We start from the raw sequence: 26,984 nt of genomic DNA, 5'->3' as shown, positions 1-26,984 counted from the left end.
AGATGGTGCGAATTACGATTGGTGGTTTGAGAGTCGGTGACTGTGAGAGCTTCATCCTGATAGGCGAATTTAGAGTCAGCGATGTGAGAGCTCAATCCTGATTGCTTCAGACTATAGCGAAGGTTCACGTGTATGGCAATGGACAAGCCGAAGCGATGCATGACACTTTACCTCAGGATATCTCGGTTATTGAGCTAAACTGCTCTTTTTAAACTTCTAGAAGAATAGTGCGGTGAATTTAGGTCGGTGAATGAGAACAAATACGAGATTTTAGCAAGGTTTTATTGCTTTGTTTTGCATATACTGATACATTTTCTGCAAAAAGCTCCATTATAAAGCTCTAATATTCAGGATGCAAACAAGAGAGTTGTTCGTTTCAGCACCAGGGAAAGTAATTCTCCACGGTGAGCATTCTGTCGTGCATGGAAAGGTGGGTGTTTAATCATCACAGACCCCAACACTGATGTCTTTTAATGGACGAGTTTCCCTTTTCTCTCATTGAAGTGTTTTAGAAAGTCATTGGTTTACAAAAATCATAGTTTTGAAGGATATTTTGTTTAGGATTTTGAAAAAACTTTGCAGAAATGCAAAGCTGATGTGCTTTATGGTCCTGAATATCATTTGGAGTAGTCTTTTTGTGATTTATCCTGAGCTGGATAGATTACTTATGAAGTGTAATCAGTTACTAATTACAAATTACATGACAAAATTTGTAATCAGTAATATAATTTCTTAGATTACACATTTTTGGTAATGTAATCTACTTTTGGATTACATTTAGATTACTTTTGTGCTGACCCTTATTTGATGTCACATATATTGTAGGATAATCTTGTACTATTTTGACAGATGCAGTGAAAAAATATATTCCAAAAAATATATTCTATTCACCAACAAGAGCCTCAACAGATTCTTTTTAAAGTGCAATGTATGGACATTTACTTCAAAACACTAACACTAATGTCCTGTTAGTGTTTGCTGATAGTAACACTGAATAAAACAAAATCACATCTTATGATTTAAAAACATATTTACTTAAAATTATGTAAATTTAGAAAACAGCAACATTACAAAAACAAATATTGAAAAACATGAAATTCACAGCAATATCACTGCTACATCAAATATTTAATATATATATATATATATATATATATATATATATTATTTCATATACAGTACAGTCCAAAAGTTTGGAACCACTAAGATTTTTAATGTTTTTAAAAGAAGTTTCATCTGCTCACCAAGGCTACATTTATTTAATTAAAAATACAGTAAAAAACAGTAATATTGTGAAATATTATTACAATTTAAAATAACTGTGTACTATTTAAATATATTTGACAAAGTAATTTATTCCTGTGATCAAAGCTGAATTTTCAGCATCGTTACTCCAGTCTTCAGTGTCACATGATCCTTCAGAAATCATTCTAATATGCTGATTTGCTGCTCAATAAACATTTATGATTATTTTCAATGTTGAAAACAGTTATGTACTTTTTTTTTTCAGGATTCCTTGATGAATAGAAAGTTCAAAAGAACAGCATTTATCTGAAATACAAAGCTTCTGTAGCATTATACACTACCGTTCAAAGGTTTGGGGTCAGTAAGAATTTTTATTTTTATTTTTTTTAAAAGAAATTAAAGAAATGAATACTTTTATTCAGCAAGGATGCATTAAATCAATCAAAAGTGGCAGTAAAGACATTTATAATGTTACAAAAGATTAGATTTCAGATAAACACTGTTCTTTTGAACTTTCTATTCATCAAATAATCCTGAAAAAAAATATTGTACACAAATATTTTGTACAATTGTACACATTAAATGTTTCTTGAGCAGCAGATCAGCATATTAGAATGATTTCTGAAGGATCATGTGACACTGAAGACTGGAGTAATGATGCTGAAAATTCAGCTTTGATCACAGGAATAAATTACTTTGTGAAATATATTCAAATAGAAAACAGTTATTTTAAATTGTAATAATATTTCACAATATTACTGTTTTTTACTGTATTTTTAATTAAATAAATGTAGCCTTGGTGAGCAGACGAAACTTCTTTTAAAAACATTAAACATCTTAGTGGTTCCAAACTTTTGGACTGTACTGTATATATTTCATTTATATTCATCAATATTTCATCTCTATGTCCCCCTCGCCACTGGAAAAACTCAAAGAATCACGAACGTATATAAGCGGCAGGTTTATTATGAAAAAAATATAAATGTTAAAAAAATGAAAAATTAGGAGAATCAATGAATGTGAATGTGAACAATTTACTGCCATTGTGTAAACAATATGTAATCATGTAATCCATAAAAAAAGTAACTGTAGTCTGATTACAAGTATTTTAAAGTAGTTTAAAGTAGTTTACTCTGATTACAAGGACTTGATTTTTGGAATCTGATTACGTAATCCAGATTACATGTAATCCATTACCACCCAGCTCTGGATTTATCGTATTTGGGTTCCATTGTGTGAATCATTTTTAATTTTTATGTGTTTATATAAATATGTATTTTTTATGTAGTATATAGTTTTAATATCTATAGTTTTTCCATTTTGCTACATAAAATAAGTATTATGTAAGTTGATATTTTGAGGCGATGTAATAATTTTTAAATCACTAAAAATATTATGAAATGTTGGTATTACAAGTCAAAAACTAACTTGAAAAATTAAACTTTGTTGTGTGATTTTTAGCAATATGTACAGAGTATCAGCTACTGTTTTGTTTTTACCAATATTTATTTAGTAGGTATTATTTACTTTCTTATTGTTTAATAACAACTGTTGCAGTGTTGATTTTAGAAAAAATCAAAGATGAGATTAATCAGGTTTATTGTGTCCAATGTACTGTTGGAAAACTGAAACTTCTGTTCTTGATCAATCTTAAACAGGTTGCATTGGCTGTGAGTTTGAATTTGCGCACATTCCTGCGGCTGCAGTCCACATCATCCGGTGAAGTGCGCATTAACCTCCCCAATATTGACACTTTCCTGTCCTGGGAAATAACTGCACTGCAGCCTCTTCTGGCTGGATGTAAAGGTGAGAGGAGATAGATATTTGTTTTTTTGTTAATAAAATAGTTCACCCAAAAATTAAAATTGTCATTTACTCCTGTATATTCCATGCCTCTTTATTAAAGTTGTAATAATAATGCAGTGTCGGAAAGCAATCATCTCTGGCCTGTGTTCCTTTGACTGTTCATTGTTTTAGCAGAGCAGGGAGACCTGAAGGAACTTGACGCAGATCTTTTGAAGAGACTACGTGAATTCACGGGCATTTCAGATGATTCCACAGACACAAGAAGCATGGCAGTGTTGGCTTTCCTCTACATGTACCTGACTGTTTTTGCAGAGTAAGAACACTGTTAAACTCTCTGCATCATTTATTAAAGTGCCATATTATGCTTTTTTTGGATATTACCATTCATGTAATGTGTAATATAGCTGTTTGTGAATGTAAAGGTCTGCAAAGTTTCAAAGATCAAAGTGCATGAAAAATGTTGTTTTGTTGTCTCATGAAAGAAAGAACAGATTCTGAACTGCCTATATATAGGCTTGTAACAAATTTGCATAATACCCACCTATGGTCTTTATTGGCTGCTTGCGAACAATGTGTACTTTGACCTGCCCTCAAACACTGTAGTTGGAATTGAGGCCCAGAAGAGCTTGGTTTGTGTTGTCGACATGATGAGAAGACACCGTTTTCTCTGCTGCGAAAGCAAATCCAGTATGGTAAAACAGACACCATTGCTACTGTTTGTATCACTGTGTATACAAGTGCTGAGGAAGCCTCCGAAACTGAAATTCAGACATGGTAATGGGCATTTCGTTTTCAACACACGCTGTAAGCGGTTGACCAATCACAACAGACTGGGCCATCTAACCAATCAGAGCAGAGTAGGCTCTCAGAAAGGAGGGGTTTAGAGAGACCAGATCCTTGATCAAACCATTTCAGACCCTATGAGAAAAGAGTTGATCTTATAATTTATTGTATGTTATGAAGAAGTTAAAGTGTTTTTTGAACTTGGATGCATGCATGGAAACCTATCGTAGGAGACCTCCAAAACAAAATGAGGAAACTTTAAAATAGCATAATAGGGGTTCAGATTTAACACTTTAAATCTGCATATATTTGAAAGCTTCATTTGAACATTTTTGTAATATGTGCTTTTGACATTTGCTGCTGTTTTTTTTTCAGAGATCTGGCCAGTATCACAGTGTCTGTGTGGTCAGAGTTGCCCACAGGAGCTGGTTTAGGCTCCAGTGCTGCCTATAATGTTTGCCTGTCTGCCGCTCTGCTGTCTGCCAGAGGGACCATATCATCTCCTCTTACGCCACAGCAGGAGTCAGCCAGGTAACACTTCATTACAATCGATTATGGGGCTTTTATGTAGATAATGTAGGTAAGGATTGTTTAATTTACTTTGAACTTGTTAAAAGTGTTATCTTGTTAAAAGTGACTTACAGTCATTCATTACAGGGAGAGTCCCCCTGAAATAATCTGCAACTTTTTGGTTCCCAGCCTAGATTGTCAGAAAAAAAGGCTACACAATCCTCAAAATGGATACATCTGTTTCATCTTATAGATTAAGCAACCAAGGAGCAGAGATATTAACTTGGAATTCCAAAGTTCTTGTCCTTCCTCTGTCCTCTCAAAAGGATAAAAAGGGGTACAATTTAGAATTGCTCTTCTGACCATGTTCAGTTATATTTAGCTGCAGTTCTTCCGCAGATGATAACCTCCATCATTTTTCCTGTCCTCTTCCTACCCTTTTTTTTTTCCTCAATAAAAGTGGCAAAACAACAACAAAAACATTAGGCCTGAAGTGGGTAAAATGTTTCCGAAAGATGTCTTCTAAGAGGGCTGCATTTATTTAAGCAAAAATGCAGTAGAAACACTATTATTGTGAAATATTAATGCAGTTTAAAATAACTCTCTTTTTTAAAATATATTTTAAAATTAGATTTATTCTGATGGCAAAGATGAATTCTCAGCAGCCATTAGTTGTGCTGCTTAATATTTCTGTGGAAACTTTTGTACCATTATAAATGTCTGACAATTTTGATCAATTTAATGCATCCTTTCCGAATAAAAGTATTAATTTCTTTTTTAAAAACTCTTTCACGGCAGTGCATATATATATTGCCCTTTGACTTTTTTTAATGACATTAGCAGCAAGAATGATTTGTGTTCCCGTTAACTGAAAATGTTGTGTTTGTGTTGTAGATGGTGTAAAGATGAGATGGAGCTGATTAACAGGTGGGCGTTCATGGGCGAGAAGATCATCCATGGTAACCCTTCAGGGGTGGATAATGCTGTGGGCACATGGGGTATGACTCTAAACCTGTGACTGCATTCTTATGCATTCATGATGCTTCTTCATTTGGTGTATTTTATTTGCACTATATCACTTTATGCTTTCTATAACAGGTGGCTTTTTAAGATACCATGCTGGGAATATAACTCCACTAAGCTGGTAATATTTTACTCTGCAAACATTATTTTCACAATATATTTTTTCATTATCATAAAGTAACTTTTCCAATTTATCAGTAAAGTATATAAAAAGTTATTTCAGTGAACTTACAGAAGCAACAGAATTTTCTAAGTGTGTTATTGGGTTCATTTCCTCCCCAGGGTCCCCATTCTGAGAATCCTTCTCACTAACACCAAAGTACCACGTAGCACCAAAGTGCTTGTTTCTGGAGTGAAGGACAAAATTAACAAGGTAGTAAATGGCTTCTCCACACCCCTCTTCCATATTTTTATTCCTGTGCCCTTCAGTTAGCATAATGGCCGGTGTTGTGTGAGGGAGGAACACTCCAGGGGCCCACTGCTGAGTGCCTTTTATAAGAGCTCCAAATGAAACACTCTGCCAACGCTCCTGTGCTCTGTTACCCTGACAACGGCAGCAGGTAGCCTCACTGCTGGCACATCCTGATTTGCGAAGTGGAATTCCGGTATTATTGGGGTGGAAAAGAGTAAAGAGTCAGGACAGACTTGAAAGGGGTCATATTCTACACTTTTGTGGCGTTATTAGTCAAAGAAATAAGCCATGAACAAGCGTCATTTAGTTTTCCACCCTCTTTTAGAATTTGCTTTAAAGGTATGGTTGACTCAAAAATGATTCATCGTGACCCACCCTCATGTCATTCCAAACTGCATGACTTACCTTCTTCTGTAGAACACAAAAGGAGATTTTATAGAATATCTGGTTGATTGAATTCAGCACGATGGCAGTACATCATGCTTCAACTTGACACTTAGTAAAGCACCCATTGATTTTTTTGTGTGCCAGCCAGTACTTCACACTCCAGCCTACTAGGTGGCATAAATTCACTATTATTCTTCTTAGTCTGCCAATTTAATGGCAGCTGGCAAAACGGCATGATATTTTTAACCCCAAACCATCACAAACCCCACCCTGCTGCCGATTTCATTGGTCAACTTATCGTGCATTCATCAGTTATTAGAGAATGTCAGCGACATAGTACATCGGACTCTTGTTTTCAAATGGGAAGAGTTAGAGTTGCAGTTGTATGGAGATATTCTGCTTGACTAAGGATGACAATTATAATTATCTTTTACTGTGACAAGCTTAAGCTGATAATTTTTCTTGATGGATAATGTTGTTCCCTCACTTGTGTTTGTGCAGCACTTATCTCTCCTTTTAGTCCTCTGCACTGTGTTGTTTTGCAGTTTCCCTCCGTAATGAAGCCGGTTCTGGAGTCTGTCAGCGCTGTGTCCTGCACCTGTGAACAGACTCTCACAGAGATGGCCGCACACGGACCTTCAGCTGAGCACTACAACATACTAGAGGTACAATCACACAGCTTTTCCCTCATAAAGAAGGAAATGTGCATTTATTAATAGATGTATATTATTATTTGCGTCAGACATTGTTTTCATTTTTTGCCACATTTTTTTTCTGTCTGAGACAAATTTGGGGAATTGTAAAGATTACTTTCATGATAGGAAAAAAAATCAGCACTTGCTTGCTTGCTTTAATACAGTTTTCGTACAATTAATGTTGAAAACCGTTTATTATGTGTATTATCAAAGTCCCTTTAAGACTGATTTCACTCGGCGGCCATCTTTGAAACGCCTCTCGGGCATCCTGGGCATCATGCAGCTCCTATCTCTTTGAATGGGGAAACATCAGATTCTCCAAAACTGTTCACCAACCTTACGATTAAATTTCATATTTGAAATCACCAATGAAATCTAACAACAACCGACTCATACATTTAGTTTCTAAACGCTCGAATCATGACAAAAAAAACTGTATTTTTTTCAAGCTGGATCAAGCTAACGCGCATGCACAGACCTAAATGCGCGTCTCTTTGGAGGCGCGCGTCTGACTGTTTCTATAGAAACCGGTGATTCTAACGGCCGCTGAAGTGACGCGATGACTTTACCAGTCGGCGATTGGCTCTTGGCTTTAGAAGGCGGGACTTATTCCGCCATATTGCGCGTTACACTTTCTCCCATTCAAAACAATACGAGTGACACGTCTTGTGTTATTCTATAGTCTTTGGTATTATTTTTTTGGAAAACTTTATTAATTATTTACTTAAATACTTTATTTATTATTAACATTTTATTTAGGATTCTTTATTAATAGAAAGGTCGAAAGAACAGCATTTATTTGAAATATATTTATTGTAATCATGTAAATGTCTTTTGTCACTTTTGTTCAATTTAATTCATCCTTGCTAAATAAAAGTATTACTTTATTTTAAAAAAATAAAATCTCACTGACCCCAAACTTTTGAATGGTAGAGTATTTTAGATTTATTGTTGGTTTTTCTTTGTGTTATTTTCTAGGCGAAACATTACTAACATTATTAAAATTAGTTGCTGGGTTTGTGTGTCATTTAATTTTTGCATATAAATGAGTTGGTATGAATGGACATGGGCTGGTGACTTAAAATTCCCAATTAGTTGTGACCAAATCTTAGCTGAGACATATATCATACAGTCTGACATAAATGAAAGTTGATGTTTCACAGTCTGCCTTTGCTTTAACCCAAGATGTCTCTGGGGTCATATAGTACAATCTCTGACTCATATCTATCACATTTGCAACAAACAGAAAATGTTGTATAGTGAACAACCCGTATAATGATCAATTACAGTTTACTGTATTCCTGCAAATCTTGTTACATTATACAAGATATTCTGTTGTTGGACACATCGCCCAACAGCTTGTGCATTTACATGTTCATTTGTGTTGTGCACAAGATTGAAGCAAGTTTGAATCTTTATCCTGTTCCTCTGTTTCTGCCCACACTTTCCTGTCCTCCCTCAAATTTACTTTAAATAAAAAGTGGCAAAAGACCAAAGAAATTATCAATATTTTTATTCATAGAAAGCCTTTATGGATGGATGTTATTGATCCTTTTTAGACTTTTCTCTGTGTGTCATTTGTCATCAGGAGCTGATTGATATAAACCAGCACCATCTGAATGTGATGGGTGTGGGTCACTCATCCCTGGACACACTGTGTAGGGTCACTCTGGCCAGGGGGCTGCACAGCAAACTGACCGGGGCAGGAGGAGGAGGCTGTGGAATCACTCTCCTACGACCAGGTACCAATACACAGCCCAGAGTAACAAAAATTTTTTGGTGCTTGTCCATGCATAAAATCAATGCCTTTATGTTATATGTGGTTGCTAGGGCTCAGTGTTGGGGAAAGTTGCTTTTAAAAGTAATGCATTACAATATTGTGTTACTCCCTAAAAAAGTAATTAATTGCATTGCTTAGTTATTTTTTATGGAAAGTAATGCGCTACTTTTGTGTTACTTTTTCTCACCTGGCCTGGGCTTGGAAGAAATGCAAATTCATGCCTGTACAGTAGAGGGCGCAGCTTAAACAAACCTTTCAGCTGTGCTGCCATTCTTGATCGCAGAAGAATATGACACAGGAGAAGAAAGTTCAACACTCTTACTTCAGCTATTAAAAAACACGCAAATGTGATGCTTAACTACTTTTACTATTTTTTTTTTCTTTCTTTTTTTTTCAATTTTGCTTATTCATATTTTTGTGCAAGTGAGATGAGTAAGGTCGTGTGTCCACGATGCGTTTTTTCCCACGGCTAGCGTATTGTTCCAGTTGTTTTCAATGGGAGCGCCACGTTTTTAAAACACCAGGAGCGTATCAAGGGGCTTTTTTTTTTTTTAAGCAGTCATCGAGAGTTGAAAAATGCAGCGCTCATCACTGTCACTTTTAACCCAGCTGTCCAATCACAGTGGAGGAGGGGCGGGACAAATACAACACCGACTAACCGCCACATTCTGATTATACAACGTCAACAGATGACAATGACAAGCATAATAATGTAACAGAATAATTTAAAGAGCCAGAGCAAATACTTTACATTGTATCGACGTTTTTATAAAGAAAAAACACAGAAACAAACTATATGTGAAATGAGATGCTAGTAACACTTCCACGGATATTACGTATCATAGCAAACAAAGCTTCTCAACTGGAAAAAACAACAAACAAACAAACAAACAAACAAACAAAAAAAACCCCGCTGCACTGCCAAAGCATTCTCAAGCGCCCACAGCTAGACATTTTCAGCAGAGCGCCTAGTGTTTTCAACTGGCTAAAAACGCTTTGGTGGACACACTGCCTAATGCCTGCTCACATTTAGTCTAAAACTACAATAGCCATCATGTTTACACTGCGCACGCAGCTCCTCTGCACTTACTCCCGATTTCTCTCAGCATGGGGACAGGAGAGCTGTCAATCAATAAATGGGAAAACAAAGTAACTTGCGTTACTTATTTGGAAATGTAACTCGGATATTTTGCTGTAAATTTATGAGTAATGCGTTACTTTACTAGTTATTTGAAAAAAGTAATCTGATTACGTAACTTGCATTACTTGTAATGGGCTACTAGGACTTTGTGATGCATTTGTGTAGACAACTAGATAACCTTCTGTCAATTCTGACACCTGATTTATTATAATTGTACCAATCATTGTTGTTTTTGTATGAAATGTCTTCATGGAACCCTATGGTGTATATTTTGGAAATGCTACCTGTGGTTAATCAGTCTGATTGCTACATATTGTTTGAACAGTCTCCATGAGGGTGGCACCCTGCAGACTGCATGACTGTTAAATGCGATTTGTGAGGTAAATCTTGCTTGTCACTCTTGTCTGACAAAGCTAACAACTTGACGCAGCAGCTGTCAGACTGGGCCACACTCTTTGTTTACGCCTGAAGCCACTAACGCATTGAATTTTAATCAGGATCTTAGAACCCTCAAAAACAGCCTCCAATAAAGATGGATGGATTATGATTTGATGTTGTTAGTCTAGCAGCTTGAGTATGTGACATTGTTATTTCTAGGCATGCCTTGTTAAGGCTGAATTGAGATTTCTGAAGTAAAGTCCTTTTCTTCATTTGATTTGCAGACAGGATGAGTCTTTCTTAGCTGTTGTGTGTCCTATTGCTCCTTTAAATCAGGTTGTTTACCATCTCAGCGTTATTTAAAGTCCCCCACTAGGCTTTTTCAGATATTACTTTTCATGTAGTGTGTTATGTAGTTGTCTCCCAAAAGAAAGAACCGATTATGAACTGCCTGAAACAATTTGTCAGTAATTCCAGTTTTACTCCTTGCACAAACCTATGTACACTGAACAAAATTATAAACGCAACACTTTTGTTTTTGCCCCCATTTTTCATGAGCTGAACTCAAAGATCTAAGACTTTTTCTATGTACACAAAAGGCCTGTTTCTCTCAATTATTGTTCACAAATCTGTCTAAATCTGTGTTAGTGAGCACTTCTCCTTTGCCGAGATAATCCGTCATATCAAGATGGGGGAAAATATTGTTCACAAATCTGTCTAAATCTGTGTTAGTGAGCACTTCTCCTTTGCCGAGATAATCCGTCATATCAAGGGGGGGTTGGTGATCACCATTTGCCTCACGCAACACATCTTCTTCGCATAGAGTTGATCAGGTTGTTGATTGTGGCCTGTGGAATGTTGGTCCACTCCTCTTCAGTGGCCGTGCGAAGTTGCTGGATATTGGCAGGAACTGGAACACACTATGCCAATCCAGAGCATCCCAAACATGCTCAATGGGTGACATGTCCGGTGAGTATGCTGGCCATGCAAGAACTGGGATGTTTTCAGCTTCCAGGAATTGTGTACAGATCCTTGCAACATGGGGCTGTGCATTATCATGCTGCAACATGAGGTGATGGTCGTGGATGAATGGCACAACAATGGGCCTCAGGATCTCGTCATGGTATCTCTATGCTTTCAAAATGCCATCAATAAAATGTACCTGTGTTCATTGTCCATAACATACGCTTACCCATACCATAACCCCACCGCCACCATGGGCCACTCAATCCACAACATTGACATCAGCAAACTGCTCACCCACATGACGCCATACACACTGTCTGCCATCTGCCCTGTACAATGAAAGCCGGGATTCATCCGTGAAGAGAACACCTCTCCAAAGTGCTAGATGCCATCGAATGTGTGAAGTGACATGTGGCCAAGTATGGTGACCCATACTCGGAATTTGTGCTCTGCATTTAACCCATCCAAGTGCACACACACACCGTGAACACACACCCGGAGCAGTGGGCAGCCATTTCTGCGGCGCCCGGGGAGCAGTTGGGGGTACGGTGCCATGCTCAAGGGTCTCACCTCAGTCGTGGTATTGAAGGTGGGGAGAGCGCTGGAATATCACTCCCCTCACCAACAATCCCTGCCGGACCTGAGACTCGAACCCATGACCTTTGGGTTACAAGTCCGACTCTCTATCCATTAGGCCACGACCGCCCCCATGTAAGCATTTGCCGACTCAAGTCGGTTACGACGACGAACTGCAGTCAGGTCGAGACCCCGATGAGGACGACGAGCATGCAGATGAGCTTTTCTGAGACAGTTTCTGACAGTTTGTGCAGAAATTCTTTGGTTATGCAAACCGATTGTTGCAGCAGCTGTCCGGGTGGCTGGTCTCAGACGATCTTGGAGGTGAAGATGCTGGATGTGGAGGTCCTGGGCTGGTGTGGTTACACGTGGTCTGCGGTTATGAGGCTGGTTGGATGTACTGCCAAATTCTCTGAAATGCCTTTGGAGATGGCTTATGGTAGAGAAATGATCATTCAATTCACGGGCAACGGCTCTGGTGGACATTCCTGCAGTCAGCATGCCAATTGCACATCTGTGGCATTGTGCTGTGTGATAAAACTGCACATTTTAGAGTGGCCTTTTATTGTGGCCAGCCTAAGGCACACCTGTGCAATAATCATGCCGTCTAATCAGCATCTTGATATGCCACACCTGTGAGGTGGACGGATTATCTCGGCAAAGGAGAAGTGCTCACTAACACAGATTTAGACAGATTTGTGAACAATATTTGAGAGAAATAGGCCTTTTGTGTACAAAGTCTTAGATCTCTGAGTTCAGCTCATGAAAAATGGGAGCAAAAACAAAAGTGTTGCGTTTATAATTTTGTTCCATGTAGGTTTGTAACAAATTAGCATAATTCCAGCCTGTGGTCTTCATGAACAACATCTACTTTGACCTGCCCTCAAACACTGTAGTTGTAGCCGAGTCCTGAAAGAGGGCTCACTGGACACTGTTTTCTGTGCTGCAAAAGCAAATTCACTTTGCATACACTTACAAAGGATGAGGACTTGGGCTCAAATTGATAAGGTAAAACCGACGCCATCATTACTGTTTGTATAACTGTGTTTACAAGCACTAAGGAAGCCTCCGGAGCTGAAATTCAGACATGGTAATGGGCATTTAGTTTCCAACACACGGTGTAAGCAGTCGACCAATCACAACAGACTGAGTCATCTGACCAATCAGAGCAGAGTAGGCTTTTGGAAAGGAGGGGTTTAGAGAGACCAAATCCTCTTATCAGCCACTGTGATGCGCACACACATGTACACACACAGATTCTTGGGTTTCATGTTTGAGGGTTTGGCAGATTGTCAGACCACCTGAATATGATCAGTGCTCTTGACACAAACAACTGGGGAAAAAAAGTTGTATTTCAGCAGGAACAATGTTTTGAAGACATGAGATACAAAAAATAATAATAATAGTAACAATAACATATTTTCATAAAAACTAAGTTTATTACCCACACGCTCCTTGCATGCTAAGTTGTGCTGTTCACGCAAGAGACAAAAGTTTGGGGTTGGCATCTTCAGTGTCACATGCTTCAGAAATCATTCTAATATGATGATTTGGTGCTCAAGAAACATTTCTTATCATTGTTTAAAACATTTGGGCATCTTAATATCTTTGTGGAAACCGTGATACATTTGTTTTCAGGATTTTTTAAATGATTAGACAGTTCAAAAGAACAGCATTTCTTTTGTAGCAGTATAAATGTCCTTACTGTCACTTTTCATCAATTTAATGCATCCTTGCTGAATAAAAGTATTAATTTCTGTCTATTTTTAAATGTACCGACCCTAAACTTTTGATATATTATATTATATTATTGAATAAAATTTTGCAATTTGGATTGTTGATGCAGGAATTACACATTTACACAATTTAGCTTTAAACCCATGTACCTTTTGTTTTGTTGAAAGTAATTTTTCTAGGTCTTGTTAATGCATATGTTTTTGTACATTTTTTTGTAGAGACAGATACATCAGTGATTCAGAGCACCGTTGAGGAGTTAAAGTCTTGTGGCTTTGACTGCTGGGAGACTAGTATCGGAGCTCCTGGGGTACAGCAGCACTCTTCTGCTGCACTCAGTCAGGACATCCTGAAGATCCTCAACAGCTACTGAGACACTAAGAAAACGGTGTACTTTATGCTTCATCATCATCATTAGCACGAATGCTCATTGCTGCTGTTACTCTGGGTCTTGGTTCAACAAATGTAGTTCATAATCATGCTTGGAAAATGTTATATTGAAAATTGGAAAAGAATATAAAACACAACCTTATCATCTGTTGAATTAAGAAATATCTATTTGTATTATTACATTCAAAAAGTGCTTATGCATTGTGAATGTTATTTTTTCACACATCAAACTCAGTATGTTTTTATATATGACACTAGATGGCAGCAGAGTGTAAGACATGGATTTAATACTGTCAGTTTTAGACAGTGTATATGGAATGCAAATAATAGATATTTTAAATAAAAAAATAATTAAATTAATTTAAAAATAAAATTTAATAAATTCCATTCTTCTTTTTCATAAAAAGCTGTGTTGCATAAGATTATTATTTCATGGCCTGTCTGCGTATTCCTAGCAAATATAGTACGATCATCTCATTTGCCAAAATGTTTCTCAACAAGGATCACATTTCTGACCAGAACTAGCACAGCTTGGAGCATTTTGGACCGAGTACAGCCGCTGTATTATTGTCACTAAACCCAAAGTAATTACTTTTCAGTTCTTTGCTCTTTGTCAGAATATTTTGCACCGGAACGGTTTTGAAGCCAAGTAGTGGATGCAAGGATGCGTTTTGGCTGTCTACCAGACACAGCCCAAGTTGATCTGTGAAGCGCAGTGATGAAATAAACGCTCTGCACTTAGAGCGGAGCACATTTCCCCACAGTCCCAGGAGAGGGGTGTAATTTTAGTGGTGTTTTGTGAGGAACAGATAAAGAGGGCTATCTTCAGCACACAAGACCTGGAGCTAGAGAAAAGAAAATGGATTTGTACTGAGATGAATGTGTTCCTGTAAACTGAAGGCCGGTAGAAGGACAGAGCCTCTTATGCTTGAACAAGTCAATTTAAGAAGACCTAGGGAGGCCAGAGACATCTTTGAAAGTTATTGCTGCCAGTTTTGTAAATGTGAAGCCATCAGCATGTTTAATCCAGGTGCATAGCCATCATTTTGGAATTGAGGAGGCCATAATGTACAGCGAAAGACCAGTGGCCTGTTACATAAACTAGTCTTACAAGTTAGTCATCTTATTTTTTTTCTTCAAGACTGGTCATATCTTTTTAAGTCAGTTACGTAAAAAGGCAGATTGGTCTAATTTGAATCCGAAAAGTAAGACTTATTAGCTGTAACTAATTGCTAGTTGGTCACACTAGTTCTTATGGCACGGACTCAAGCAGCTCTGTTTATGCAACAAGACCCCAGTTTTCCTGGCAAGTTTTATTTTCTTCCTCTTTTGTCTTAAAGGGTTAGTTCACCAAAAAAATGAAAATTCTGTCATTAATTACTCACCCTCATATCGTTTCACACCGGTAAGACCTTTGTTTATCTTCGCAACACAAATTACGATATTTCCGTTAAAATCTGATGGTTCAGTGAGGCCTGCATTGCCAGCAAGATCATTTCCTTTTTCAAGGCCCAGAAAGGTGCTAAAGACATATTTAAAACAGTTCATGTGACTGCAGTGGTTCAACCTTAATGTTATGAAGCGGCGAGAATACTTTTTGTGCGGCAAAAAAACAAAATAACGACTTTATTCAACAATATCCAGTGATAGGCGATCTCAAAACACTGCTTCATGAAGCTTCGAAGCTTTACGAATCATTTGATTCGAATCAGTGGTTCGGATCACATGTCAAACTGGCCAAGTCAAGTGAACTATTGAAATTTCGAAACACTTATGACGTAACAAAGCCTCATTTACTGAAATCACCTGATTTTGGCGCTCCGAACCACTGATTCGAAACAAAAGATTTGTGTTTTGAAATTGCCCATCAGTATGTTTTTGTTATATTTTTAGCATATTTACTTTGTCTTAGGCTATTTATGTTTTGTGCGGAAACCAAATTCTATTTTTGTCCATATATTGCAAGTCATTGGAGTTCAAAAACAACATTGGACTTTCAATGGACATTTTTGGTTGAACTATCCCTTTAAGAGCTTGAACAGTGACTTTTAATGACAACATAGACACGTTTGCCTGTTGAAAAAGTGTGCAAGATGCTTTTTAGCTTTATTATTTTGCTCTGTTCATCTTATCTTATACTCTATCATTCAAGTTTTGGGAATAAGATTTAATTTTTTTTAAACAAATTAATAGTTTATTCAGCTAGGATGCATTAAATCCATTAAATTTGACAGTAAAGACATTTATAATGTTACAAAATTATATTTCTTAGAAATTTTAAATCTATTGAACTTTCTTATAATCAAAGAATCCTGAAAAAATGTATCTCAAAAATATTAACATTGATACGAATTGTTTCTTGATCTCCAAATCAGGATATTAAAATGATTTCTGAAGTATCATGTGACACTAAAGCTGAAAATTCAGTTTGCCATCACAAGAATAAATTACATTTTAAAATATAATAATATAGAATATGGTTATTTCGAATTGTAACAGTATTTCATTACAGTATTTGCTGTATTTGTGAGCAAAGGAATGCAGCCTTGAGAAAATCTTGCCGACCCTAAACTTTCGAGGCGAAGAGCACTTTTTTTTTTTTTTTGCACGTCTCGAGTACATTGATGTTTAAGAGTCTGACTCAAGGGAACCATCGCAGTGCTCTGAGGAAGTGACCTCAGACCCCAGAAGTGAGGCGTTGCCTTCTTGTCAATCATGGCGTGTGGCATTTACCCACAAACTGGCTACCAACCTATTTATACGCACTATGAATATTGCTTTTCCTGATGCCATCAGCTTTAAAGGGTAAAAATGAGTCGCATCATCTTCCTTTCCCATTTTCTCCTTGCTGCCACGTCCACTTTAGCCCGATCCAATTTGGATCTCATCCTCGGACAGATTGAGGAATCGCTTTTCAATCTTTGATCTGCTGTAATGAAAAGAGAGAGGGTACTGCCTGTGAATGCGGTAACCGGATTAGCGGAGGGAGGAGAAGGCGGCATCGGCCGTTCGAGGGGGAACAGATGAATGAGTAAAGCTGGCTTTAACCAGAAGAGGGGGGCCCAGGACCGGCCCCCGCCACCGAAATCCCCCTGACCTGCTGCTAGTCATGCGCCTCGTGTTTGTGCTGACAAACAATTTCACAAAAATGGATCCCCAAATCGTTATCGACTTTTCCTCCTTCCTTCCCTCCTGCTCTCGGACATGAGAGCCCTTGATAGGGTCGGCTATGAGTTAAACACTATTGGCAGTTTTGAAGTCTGTCCAACAAACAACTGGCAGAGGATGTTAGAGAGAAAAGGTCAGTTTGTGGAGGGGGAAAAATCTGGAATAATTGATTTTTTTTTTTTTTTTTTTCTTCTTCTTTCTTTCCCTCTCTCTGTTGTTTTTATTCATTTCTTTAAATGTCAGAAGGCTTTTGTGTGGCATAGGCAGACAGGTTGTATGAATGAATGGGAACTGGCTGGCTGAGGCTGCCTTTGGTGAACCTTGACCCTCTGTGTGGCGTCCTCTTTGCGCATTCTCTGTTGTATCGAATCCATGTCTTCGGCCCCCACCGTAACCCCAGCTTGAATTTAATTACCACTGAGCTCTTCAATTTAAATTGCATTGATGAAGAGGAATGAGGAGGAGGAGGGGTGAGCCGTACCTCTCTGTCTCTCCTCCCTGCGAGGCACAGATGGTATTTTTTATCAATGTCAGCGGCAGCTTCTTTCTGCACTGATGAATAGATTCTAAGGATGGCCTGACATTATTTCAGATAACAGAGGCAGCCAAGAAAAGGGGTCAAGGATGGAGAGGAACTGCAGAGCCATTGAAATATAATAAAAACAAGTATTCAGGACTCAACCCAGCCCTGCTTTATTCGGTTTGTCTCTTGCATGTTGCGTTGCATAAAGAAATGTCAGCCGGAATGATTTCCCTTTCGTGTGTTCGTTTAAGCAAAGTTCAAGAGTGATGGGAGTAAATGTGAGGACATGATGTGTTTTATTCCTCTTTACTCTGGGCATGCGAGCATTGCGTGGTGCTGTTTGACTCGTTCTCTGCAGGGATGTGACACTGCGCGTGATAGATATGAACTCTTGAGTTTGTCTGTGTGACGCTCTTGTAAACAGATCATAGCAGAAGAGCGCGCTGGCAGCATGTCCTTTTTGTGTCGCTCGGATAAAAATCAGCATCTGACCAGCTCTCTGAGTGCCAGTATTTTTGAATCTTCTCCAAAGGCTTTGCCTTTGATAACATTTTTACTGGGAAAGTAACATTCATCACCCCTCTTTCCTTTACTGTCCTTTCCATTTCCTCTTTCCTTTCCTTCCGTTTCCTTTACTGTTATCTATCCTGTCGTTGTCATCTTGCCTTTTCTTGAATTTTTTCCCGTCCTGTCATTTACATCCTTGCTTCGCACTTCCTTTTTCTGATTTTTATCTCTTGATTTCCTGTTTTTTGTCCTTTTCCTTTTTATCCTTTAACATTTTTTCCTTTCCTTTTTCCTGTCCTGGTATTTTATTCTTTCCATTTCCCTTTTCTGACCTTTTCCTCTTTGCTTTCCTTTTTTTCCCCATCCTGTCATTTACTTCCTTACTTCGCACTTCCTTTTACTGATTTTTATCTTTCGCTTTCCTGTTTTCTGTCCTTTTCCTCTTTCCTTTTTATCCTTTAACAATTTTGCCTTTCTTTTTCCCTTTTCTTGTCCTGGTTTTCTGAACTTTTCCTCTTTACTTTACTTCCGCCCCCCCGTCCTGTCATTTACATCCTTGCTTCACTCCTTTTCCTGATTTTTGTCTTTCGCTTTCCTGTTTTCTGTCCTTTTCCTCTTTCCTTTTTATCCTTTAACATTTTTGCCATTCCTTTTCCCTTTCTTTTCCTCTCCTTTATCCTGTCTTGGTATTTTATTCTTTCCATTTCCCCTTTTCTGACCTTTTCCTCTTTACTTTAATTTTCCCCCCTCCTGTCATTTACATCCTTGTTTTGCACTTCCTTATTTTTGTCTTCCGCTTTCCCGTTTTTCTTTTTATCCTTTAACATTTTGCCTTTCCTTCCCCCTTTTTTTCCTTTTTCCTGTCCTTGTATTTTATTCTTTCCATTTCCTTTTCCCTTTTCTGAATGTTTCCTTTTTTCCTCTCTTCTTTTTTCCTGTCACGTTGTTTCCCCTTTCCTTTTCATGTTTTATAATTTTCTTCTTCCCCTCTCCCCTTCTTTCTACTCTAATTCTTTCCATTTCCATTGTCTTGTTCTTTTCGTCTTTACCTTTTTCTCTTTCCTCTCTTCTACTCCTTTTCCTGTCCTGTTATTTCCACATTTCCTTTTTATGTTTTGTCACTTTTTTCCCCCTCTACTTTCCTCCTCCATTTCTTTCTATTCTGTTCTTCTTTTCATCTTTCATTTTTCCTGTTCTGTAATTTCCCTTCCTTTCCATTTCCTTTCTCTTTCCTGCCATTTTTCTCATTGCTTTCCTTTTCCTCTCCTATCCTCTCTAGTTCATTAGACTTATTGATTTTGAACCCATAGCAACTTTAGCAAAATCGAGACTGTAGTGATATTTCATGAGTAAAGCCTGGTGCAATTCCATTTCGCGAGAAGGCTTTTGTCTTGCCCACCTGTGACCTCTCACCTTCCTTCAAGAGCTTGTGGCTCTGCAGCTGAGGAGGGCTCTTTTCTCTGCTCCTCTTGAGAAGATGCTGCAAGGGTCAGGGTCAAGGTGGTGTAAAATGAGAGTATGTGTGGGAGTTTGTGTGTCTTTCAGAGTGGAGAAAGGCATTCCCCTTCTGCCTGGCCCTGGTGAGAAGTGAGAGCAGAGGTCAGCTGACCCCATTAAGGCTGTCTTCTGCAGAAGAATCTGGCACAGACCTGCACATGTCGAGAGGCTGAAGCATGTGTGTGTGTGTGTAGGAGAGAGAAAAGAAGTTCTTGTGTGAGAGCTTGAATAGGTGGGATGAATCAGTGAGAACGTAATGTCTTATAGGCACTTCAGGTTGATGAATTCACTTCAGGTCCTGTCTTGATTAATGATCACAGTCTCAGTTAAAGCATCAGTTCAGTGATAAATGATTCTGTGTAGTATGTTAATAGCACTTGAAGTTGTTATTTCACAAACAGTAATGTACCATGTTATTAAATCACAATATTTCCATGGTATTCTTTGTAGTACCATGAAAATACCATATAATATGAAACAGTAATCAAACAGTATACCATATTTTATAGGTAGATGGGAATTGCAGTAGAAATGTGATACTATTTTAAATAGCATTTTGATCATTCATTTATGATTATGCATGCAAGTTTTATGACCTCATATTAATTTAATAACTGGAGAACCTTTGTACACCCCTTTAACAAATTTTAACTTAATAATCCATGGAAACATGGTGCCATCACAAACTATTATACTTAATCATGTACCATTAAATGGTACTTAAAGAATATCGTGATAATACCCATATATCAGAGTACCATGATATTTCCATCTGATACTCCCACCACCACAGTCCCACAGTTTTTTTTCTAGCAGTTTATAGCAGAGAAATAGTATAACATTCTCTATTATGCCAGTCTTACTGTATATATATATATATATATACATATATATATATATATATATATACTATATTGATTTTACAATATAAAATATCTGAACTGTACTAAGTGTAGTGTTTGGGTGCTCAAGTTCACAGATCTAATTGCAGAGTAATTCTTTTGTTGTACTGTAGGTTTTGAAGAGTTTCATTGATTTTTGTAGCAGTGCTCATCTCTGCTTGGCTAACGCTCAGAGCATGAAGCCTGTCAGACTCTTCTCAGAAAATCTCTCAGAGCAAATCGAAGCAGTTCAGAGTGGAGGGTGTCGGGGAAGGGCACCTTTACCTGCTCTAAACACACACACAGTAAAGAATGTTCACAAAACATGAAGAGATTTTGTTGCTTTCTCAAGCTCTGTTCCAAAAACTTTATATGTGACTGATATGGAATGCTCTACAAAGGCAGCAAAAATACAAAAACTCAGTTTCTGCAAGTAAATTTCCCATTCATTTTCATTTCCCATTCAAAATCATTCATTGATTTTTAACAATAACTTATAAAACTCTAAGGCAGAGCTATTGTAAGCTACAAGGTTTTCGTTGAAGCCATTAGTCTTCATTATTAGTCTTATTTTTATAATAATCGTATTTAAAAGTGGAATTCCTGGTAAAATATTGCTGATGATTATGCAAAGAAATGTCCACTAGTCAGACAATCAAAGCAAGCTAATTGCGCCAAAATAACTCTCTAGCACCCGCCCACTCCCATGAAGCACTGCGAATGATGTGGTAGATTCAGTCTCTCTACACTCTCAAAATACTTGTATATACAATACATACACATATATATCCAGTCAGCATTTTTAAAATCAATAGTATTGTATTTCTGTGTCATTTTTAATTGAACTATGTCAATGCTTCATGGGATTGTAGTTCTTTCCCTCATTAACACTGTTAAAGGTTCAGTAGGCGATTTCTGAGAAACACTGTTGATATTTGAAATTAATCCAAACAAACATTCCCCTCCCTTAATTGCTTTGCCCCAAAAATGCATGAACACGTAATGCAAGAGTGGATGTCTCTTTATCATAGCTGAAGCAGAGCAAAATAATGCTTTTTATAATGCTCCGTTTTCAGGCCTTCCTGCTTTGGTCTCTCCAGCACTGCAAAGCATTTCTAATATTAATGCTGGTCCTTAAACTCTTGCCTGATCATAACTCTTCTTTTTCCAGTGTTATTCCTTTTCTCTTTTGTAATGTCTCTCAGCTATCTCTCTTTCTACAGTCTTTCTTCAAAATCTCCCTCTTGCTCACTGTCTCTCCTCCCCCATCATAAGTGTATACGCCCCCTAACTGCTGATTGGCTAGTATGGTTACAAGTGTTTTGTGGTGCTCGGTTCGATTAACTTAACGGCATTTCTCAGAAATCGCTTACAATACACAGTCTTATTGTTTTGTCTTTTTGACAGATTTTCAAATACCTTTTTGTGTCGAATCAAAGTTTGTAATATTGTGATTTACCTTGTAGCTGGTTGGTATGGAAGAGGATTAGGGCCAGCAATAATAAAAAAATAAAACCATATCGAGATTAAAGTTGTTAAATTTCGAGGAAAAACTTGTTAAATTTCGAGAAAAAAGTTGAAATAAAATGTTGAGAATAAACTCATTAAATTATGAGAATAAACTCATTAAATTATGAGAATAAAGTCATTAAATTACGAGAAAAATGTCATTAAATTACGAGAACAAATTCGTTAAATTACAAATCTCGTAATTTAACGACTTTTTTCTCGTAATTTAATGAATTTATTCTCAACATTTTATCTCGACTTTTTTCTCGAAATTTAACGACATTTTTCTCATAATTTAACGAATTTGTTCTCGTAATTTAACGACTTTTTTCTCGTAATTTAACGACTTTATTCTCAACATTTTATCTCAACTTTTTTCTCGAAATTTAACGAGTTTTTTCTCTAAATTTAACAACTTTAATGTCGAGATGGTTTTATTTTTTATTATTGCTTGGCCCTAATCCTCTTCCGTAGTACAGTTTGGTTTATGGCATATAACTCTTTTTCCGAAGGCGTTTTATAAATCCTTATGGGAAAAATATTTTTAATGACACCAAACTATTTATATTATTTTTTAAATCATTTAAATTCTTGGATTTTTTTTTTTTTTTTTTTTTTTTTAATTAATCTAACTATTGAATGAAATTTTGTTTATAATTAACATTTCTCAGGTCTCATCCGGATTTGCTCGTCAATGCATTCTGAAGTTGCTTTCTTTATACATCGACACATGCATTTATTTCTTTAGAATTTGACGAATACAAGGTATTTTTGGAGGCAGCATAATTAATTTGCCTACCTTTTGAACCTTGTGTTGGTAAAAGGTTTTGGAACAGAGCTTGAGAGAGCTGCTTTTATCCACATTGGCCTAATACACAAAATTACTCATACTCATTGCAATGTCAAACTGAATTTCCTGAGCTTTCATAATTTCACTGTGAATGACAGCTGATTGCACGGTGGATTTTCAGGTGTCTAAATGAAGCCTTTGTGGATGGACCGGACACGGCCGCGTGTCGGAAATTAATTAGAGTTTAGTTAATTCCGTCATCCGACATTCCGCTCAATTCCCTCTCTCCTTTTAAAATGCAGATGTTCATTTGATAAGACAGCATCCTCTGTCCGCAGAGATAAACGTAATTTAATCCGATGCAAATGCAATTGCTTGGTCGCTTAATGGAGAATATAACATCCCGCTCTGATTTCGGGAGTGCACATTTAAATAAAAATTGAAACAAGCAGTCGGCGTCCGTGCCGAGCTCAATCCCATCTCATGCAGATCAACCGATTTGATCTGCATTTGAATAAATTAAAATTGAAGATATACCATCTTGATGTATGAGAAATCATCCATGCTACTTAGAGTGATTGAACCATTTCATCTCCAGCTATCAGTTTCAACAGTGGAGATATACATGCTAATACTGTGGTTTCATTCTCCATCTATTATGACTCGGACCTGAAGCTTGGATTTGTCCTGCAGTCACCTTGGCTTTAAATTATGTGTGCAAATGACCTGCGGTGGGCCCTGACCGTGCCGGCGCTTCGCCTTCCTGTCTGCCCACTCGGCTGCTGTAATTAGAGCTGTGCAGGTAGGAGTGTTCAGATTTCATCTGCTGAATTCCTGATAATATCTAATAATCTGAAAGCGTTTTAAAATTGGTCTCTCGTGCTCATGCATTATGCATGAGCTGCTGATTGCTTTTTTGCATAGATTAGCAATCATTTTACAGATATGTTTTAAGAGGGAAAAATGCTCTGTGAGACGTTCATAAGGACGTAGAGACTTTAGGTTTTGCATTGGCTTGCATTTGAGATGCTAGTTACAGGTAATTTAGGTCCCTCTCTCGCTCTCTCTTTCTCGCCTCCTGATTTCTGCCTCCATGCACATCATCAGCAGAGGAATGTCTCTAATTTCTTGTCCTCTTTTCTCTTGATTACTCACTTGTTGAGCATCCAGGCATCTGCACAGCTCGCCGTGTCCTGCGCTGTTTCCCAGACTTCTAGTGCTGTTGAGCAATCAGCACACATTAGTCATCAGGAGGCACCGTCATCTGCATATATGTGAGGCTCATTTCGCCATCAAATGCTTAAGAAGAGTGACCTCTCCCTGTGCTCGGCATGGATCGGCATGAAACAGAAGGTGCGGGTATGGTCTAATGAGCGGGAAAACGAAGCCGTAACCTGGCCTCCGCCATGCGTCCCAGGTGAGCTGTACTGCCTCCGTCTCCCCGGCAGCCATTTGACCTGCTCGCCGTTGGGTGCATTCATCTATATTAATGCTTGAGGTGTTAAATGCTCCGAGTCACCTTGGACTTCAATTGCTGTCAGGAGGAAAGGTGCTCTGACATGACAGTGATATTCTGTAATGAGAAAAAATGTTCCATGGAGCTTTCAAGTGGATTTAAGAACGTTTCTTAACGCAGTGTGTCACAATATGAGTGACACGCAGTGAGCCGCACAGGAACTGAAACCTAGCACAGCACAATACGGACTCTTAAAGGAGCGAGCTGTCTTTTTTTTTTTCCAGTTGAAAAACAAAGGGAATCAATATGATTTTTGACAAATATGTATAAAATGTTGTAAACACACTCTTTTCATGGTGGTCTTTTCATGTTAACATCACATGACCAGCTGAAAAATGCCCACTTTATCTTGGTAGCCCCTTTTTTACCGGACACTTTTAGAATTACTTATTAGGTTTTTGCCTGTAAATTGAGTTTTTGTGTGAGATGCTGCAGTTGAATTGCAAACAATCAAGCTTTCGTAGTTAGAAGCATCTGCGTTCACATGCTTGCATATTTTGGGTCTGAAGGAACTCGGGCTCTGTCCTAATTCACATAAAGGGGTTTCACCCTTTTTAGGATGAATGTTTTCATAGTTCTCATAACTATTGGTGGAAGTACCTGCTTTTTGGTGTGTTCACACTGCAGGAACTAGGAATGATTTTAGTTCTAGGAACACCTTTTGGGGGGACTAAATTAGCTACTACTTCAGAGTAGGGTCTAACCCATAGACTGTAAAAAAATATGGATGACGCACCTCCACTCTCTTGCATTATAGAAAAGTGAAGCCGCCAATGTCCCAATATGGTGCTGACATCTTGTGCTGATTCGGGACCTGAGTCTGCGCGTAGCGAACTTTGGACCCGATTCTGCGCAGTAGTTTGCCTGAAGTGGAGCCGTGCACTATCAAGGCCCCGTCCATACTCCCGCAGAATAGTTTAGTACCGTTTACTGCAGAACAACTCATTATGTCGGTGTGAAATAAACAGTTGTGGAAATTTAGAAATTAAAGTTAAAGTTCTCCTCCTGAAAATCCAGAAAAAAGTCCTTTGGTTCCTCAGTGACTACTTCTCTCAGAGAACCAGTCAATCACAGCTGTCAATCATGACGTCACACCCTGTTTTTATAGCATCAAATAACTAACTAAAACCAAACTTATTAAAAAAAAACCGAACACTTGAACTTACATCAGTGTGATAAAAACTACATAACTTTGGAACATCTACACATCTTTGGAAAAAAATTAATTTGAAGTGTAAGTTAATTGTTTATTTTGTCTCATGTCCCGTTAAATTACATAGAGAGGGCAGAGTTTTGCTCTTTCAGTAGCATTATACGTATACATTCCATCTCTGTTATCACGAAACCCATGTCACACAACAATAACACAGCTCAGATCACAGAGTCCTCCATCCTCCAGTTTTTGACGTTATTGAATGCCGCGCTTAAACAATGTTACATCACTTCAGAGTTCCTACTGGAGATGTGAATGCAACCAGGAAAATGGCTCAAAGGGAAAATTTGTTCTCAGGGGACTGACCTGGTGGCTAGTTCCTATAACTACCTGGTGTGAAAGCCCCTATATTTAAACTATGAACTGAAATGATGTACTTTGCTGGTGATGTAAAAGTAAATTATAATGCCATAAAGTCAACCCAGGTTTATTGGTAAAATGTGCCTTTGGTGATATTTCTGCAAAATGATATTACTTTATTTCTTGCACATTTCACAACACTTTCAAAGTGAAATGTCCCGTGAGCGGCACTAAAAGCGTGTTAAATTTTCTCCAAAATAGAAGAATGTGAATCTGGCAACATTTAATTATGTTGGTTGTAGTGCGTAATGTGGCAGTTTGAAAATGAAATGTGCGGTGAGTGTCGCTAAATGTCCTTATTTGAAATAACGTAACACCTACACTTAACCCTATTCTAAACCTAACTGATAGTGTTAACAAAAGCAAATGTGAGATAGTTCTTTTGAGTTATTTTATCGAGTGTTGTAACTCGTGTTTCATGGGACTCGTAACCATTGCAAGTGCAATTCTGTTTCAGGTGAGCAAGTTTACTACGTTAGAAAAGCCATACATATAGAGCTGGTTATGTGACCACAATGTGAAAATGAACTAGTTTACAAATCATGCACTATGTTAAAAGTGTTTTGATGTCATAACATATAGTGTTGTGAAAAGAACTGCTCTTTGGGCCACATGATCATCACAGCCTCACCTTTACTCTCAGGCACAACTCACTCTCATTTATTGCATTCTCTGTCTTCTTTGTACTCTCTGGCTATCTGGGGTGCGACCCTGCTGTGGAAGTCACTGCCCTCTCCCTGACAGTCCATCACTGCACGGTGCCGCCAGAGCAGGATTCTACCCGCCGGAGACAGAGTGTGATTGGGAGCAGTGTGAGAATGGCCCTGTCACACTCGATAAGCCGGCAGGACGCCCTGAGATGGGGACATATGGCATGTTTGACAGGGAAAGAGAGGGTGTGAATGGCACAGAATGATAAAATGGTGTTTTTCCCCCTTTGGCAATGTCATGCTTTCAGGGAAGAGAAGCGTGCAGAGGGGCTGACCGCTATTCAGCCAGGCGCAAGACCGACTCAAGCCCTGAACTGACATCTCCTTCAAGGTCCTGAGGTTCCAGCTCTCCTCTTTTTTGTATCTCTCTCTCTCTCTCTTTCTTTCTTTCTTCTTTCTGTCTGTCTCCTCTACTGACTGGTGGATTTGAATGGCACACATCACTCAAGATCCCATCAAACCCGGAACTCTCTTCATTGTCACT

General features: G+C 38.0%; 1 protein-coding gene across 5 annotated transcripts; it reads left to right on the top strand.

Annotated features, from left to right (window-relative positions):
* The first annotated feature begins 111 nt into the window (after positions 1-111).
* Positions 112-24,502, top strand: mvk (mevalonate kinase). Of its 5 annotated transcripts, none has more exons than XR_007184635.1 (11): positions 112-430; positions 2,904-3,051; positions 3,223-3,364; positions 4,210-4,365; positions 5,239-5,342; positions 5,443-5,488; positions 5,650-5,740; positions 6,712-6,831; positions 8,450-8,603; positions 23,377-23,503; positions 23,872-24,502. XR_007184635.1 is itself a non-coding variant. In XM_048188633.1 (10 exons), exons 1-10 carry the CDS (start codon positions 353-355, stop codon positions 23,424-23,426), a joined length of 1,089 nt encoding a protein of 362 aa, XP_048044590.1. In that variant the 5' UTR covers positions 112-352; the 3' UTR covers positions 23,427-24,502. The 5 variants fall into 5 exon arrangements, 3 of the variants coding, with proteins under 3 accessions (XP_048044590.1, XP_048044587.1, XP_048044588.1); XR_007184636.1 differs by having other exon boundaries at positions 23,865-24,502; XM_048188633.1 differs by having other exon boundaries at positions 23,377-24,502.
* The last annotated feature ends 2,482 nt before the right edge of the window (positions 24,503-26,984 follow it).

This window comes from Megalobrama amblycephala, linkage group LG4, assembly GCF_018812025.1.
Source record: "Megalobrama amblycephala isolate DHTTF-2021 linkage group LG4, ASM1881202v1, whole genome shotgun sequence".
Lineage (NCBI taxonomy): Eukaryota > Metazoa > Chordata > Actinopteri > Cypriniformes > Xenocyprididae > Megalobrama > Megalobrama amblycephala.
This window is presented reverse-complemented; position numbering and strand designations above follow the sequence as displayed.

Bases quoted from the DNA above. Each gene is read 5' to 3' on its own strand.
- mvk (XM_048188630.1), top strand. From the start codon at position 353: ATGCAAACAAGAGAGTTGTTCGTTTCAGCACCAGGGAAAGTAATTCTC. The intron at 3,052-3,222 runs GTGAGAGGAGAT...TCATTGTTTTAG, and splicing joins TCTTCTGGCTGGATGTAAAG to CAGAGCAGGGAGACCTGAAG. The intron at 4,366-5,238 runs GTAACACTTCAT...TTTGTGTTGTAG, and splicing joins CCACAGCAGGAGTCAGCCAG to ATGGTGTAAAGATGAGATGG.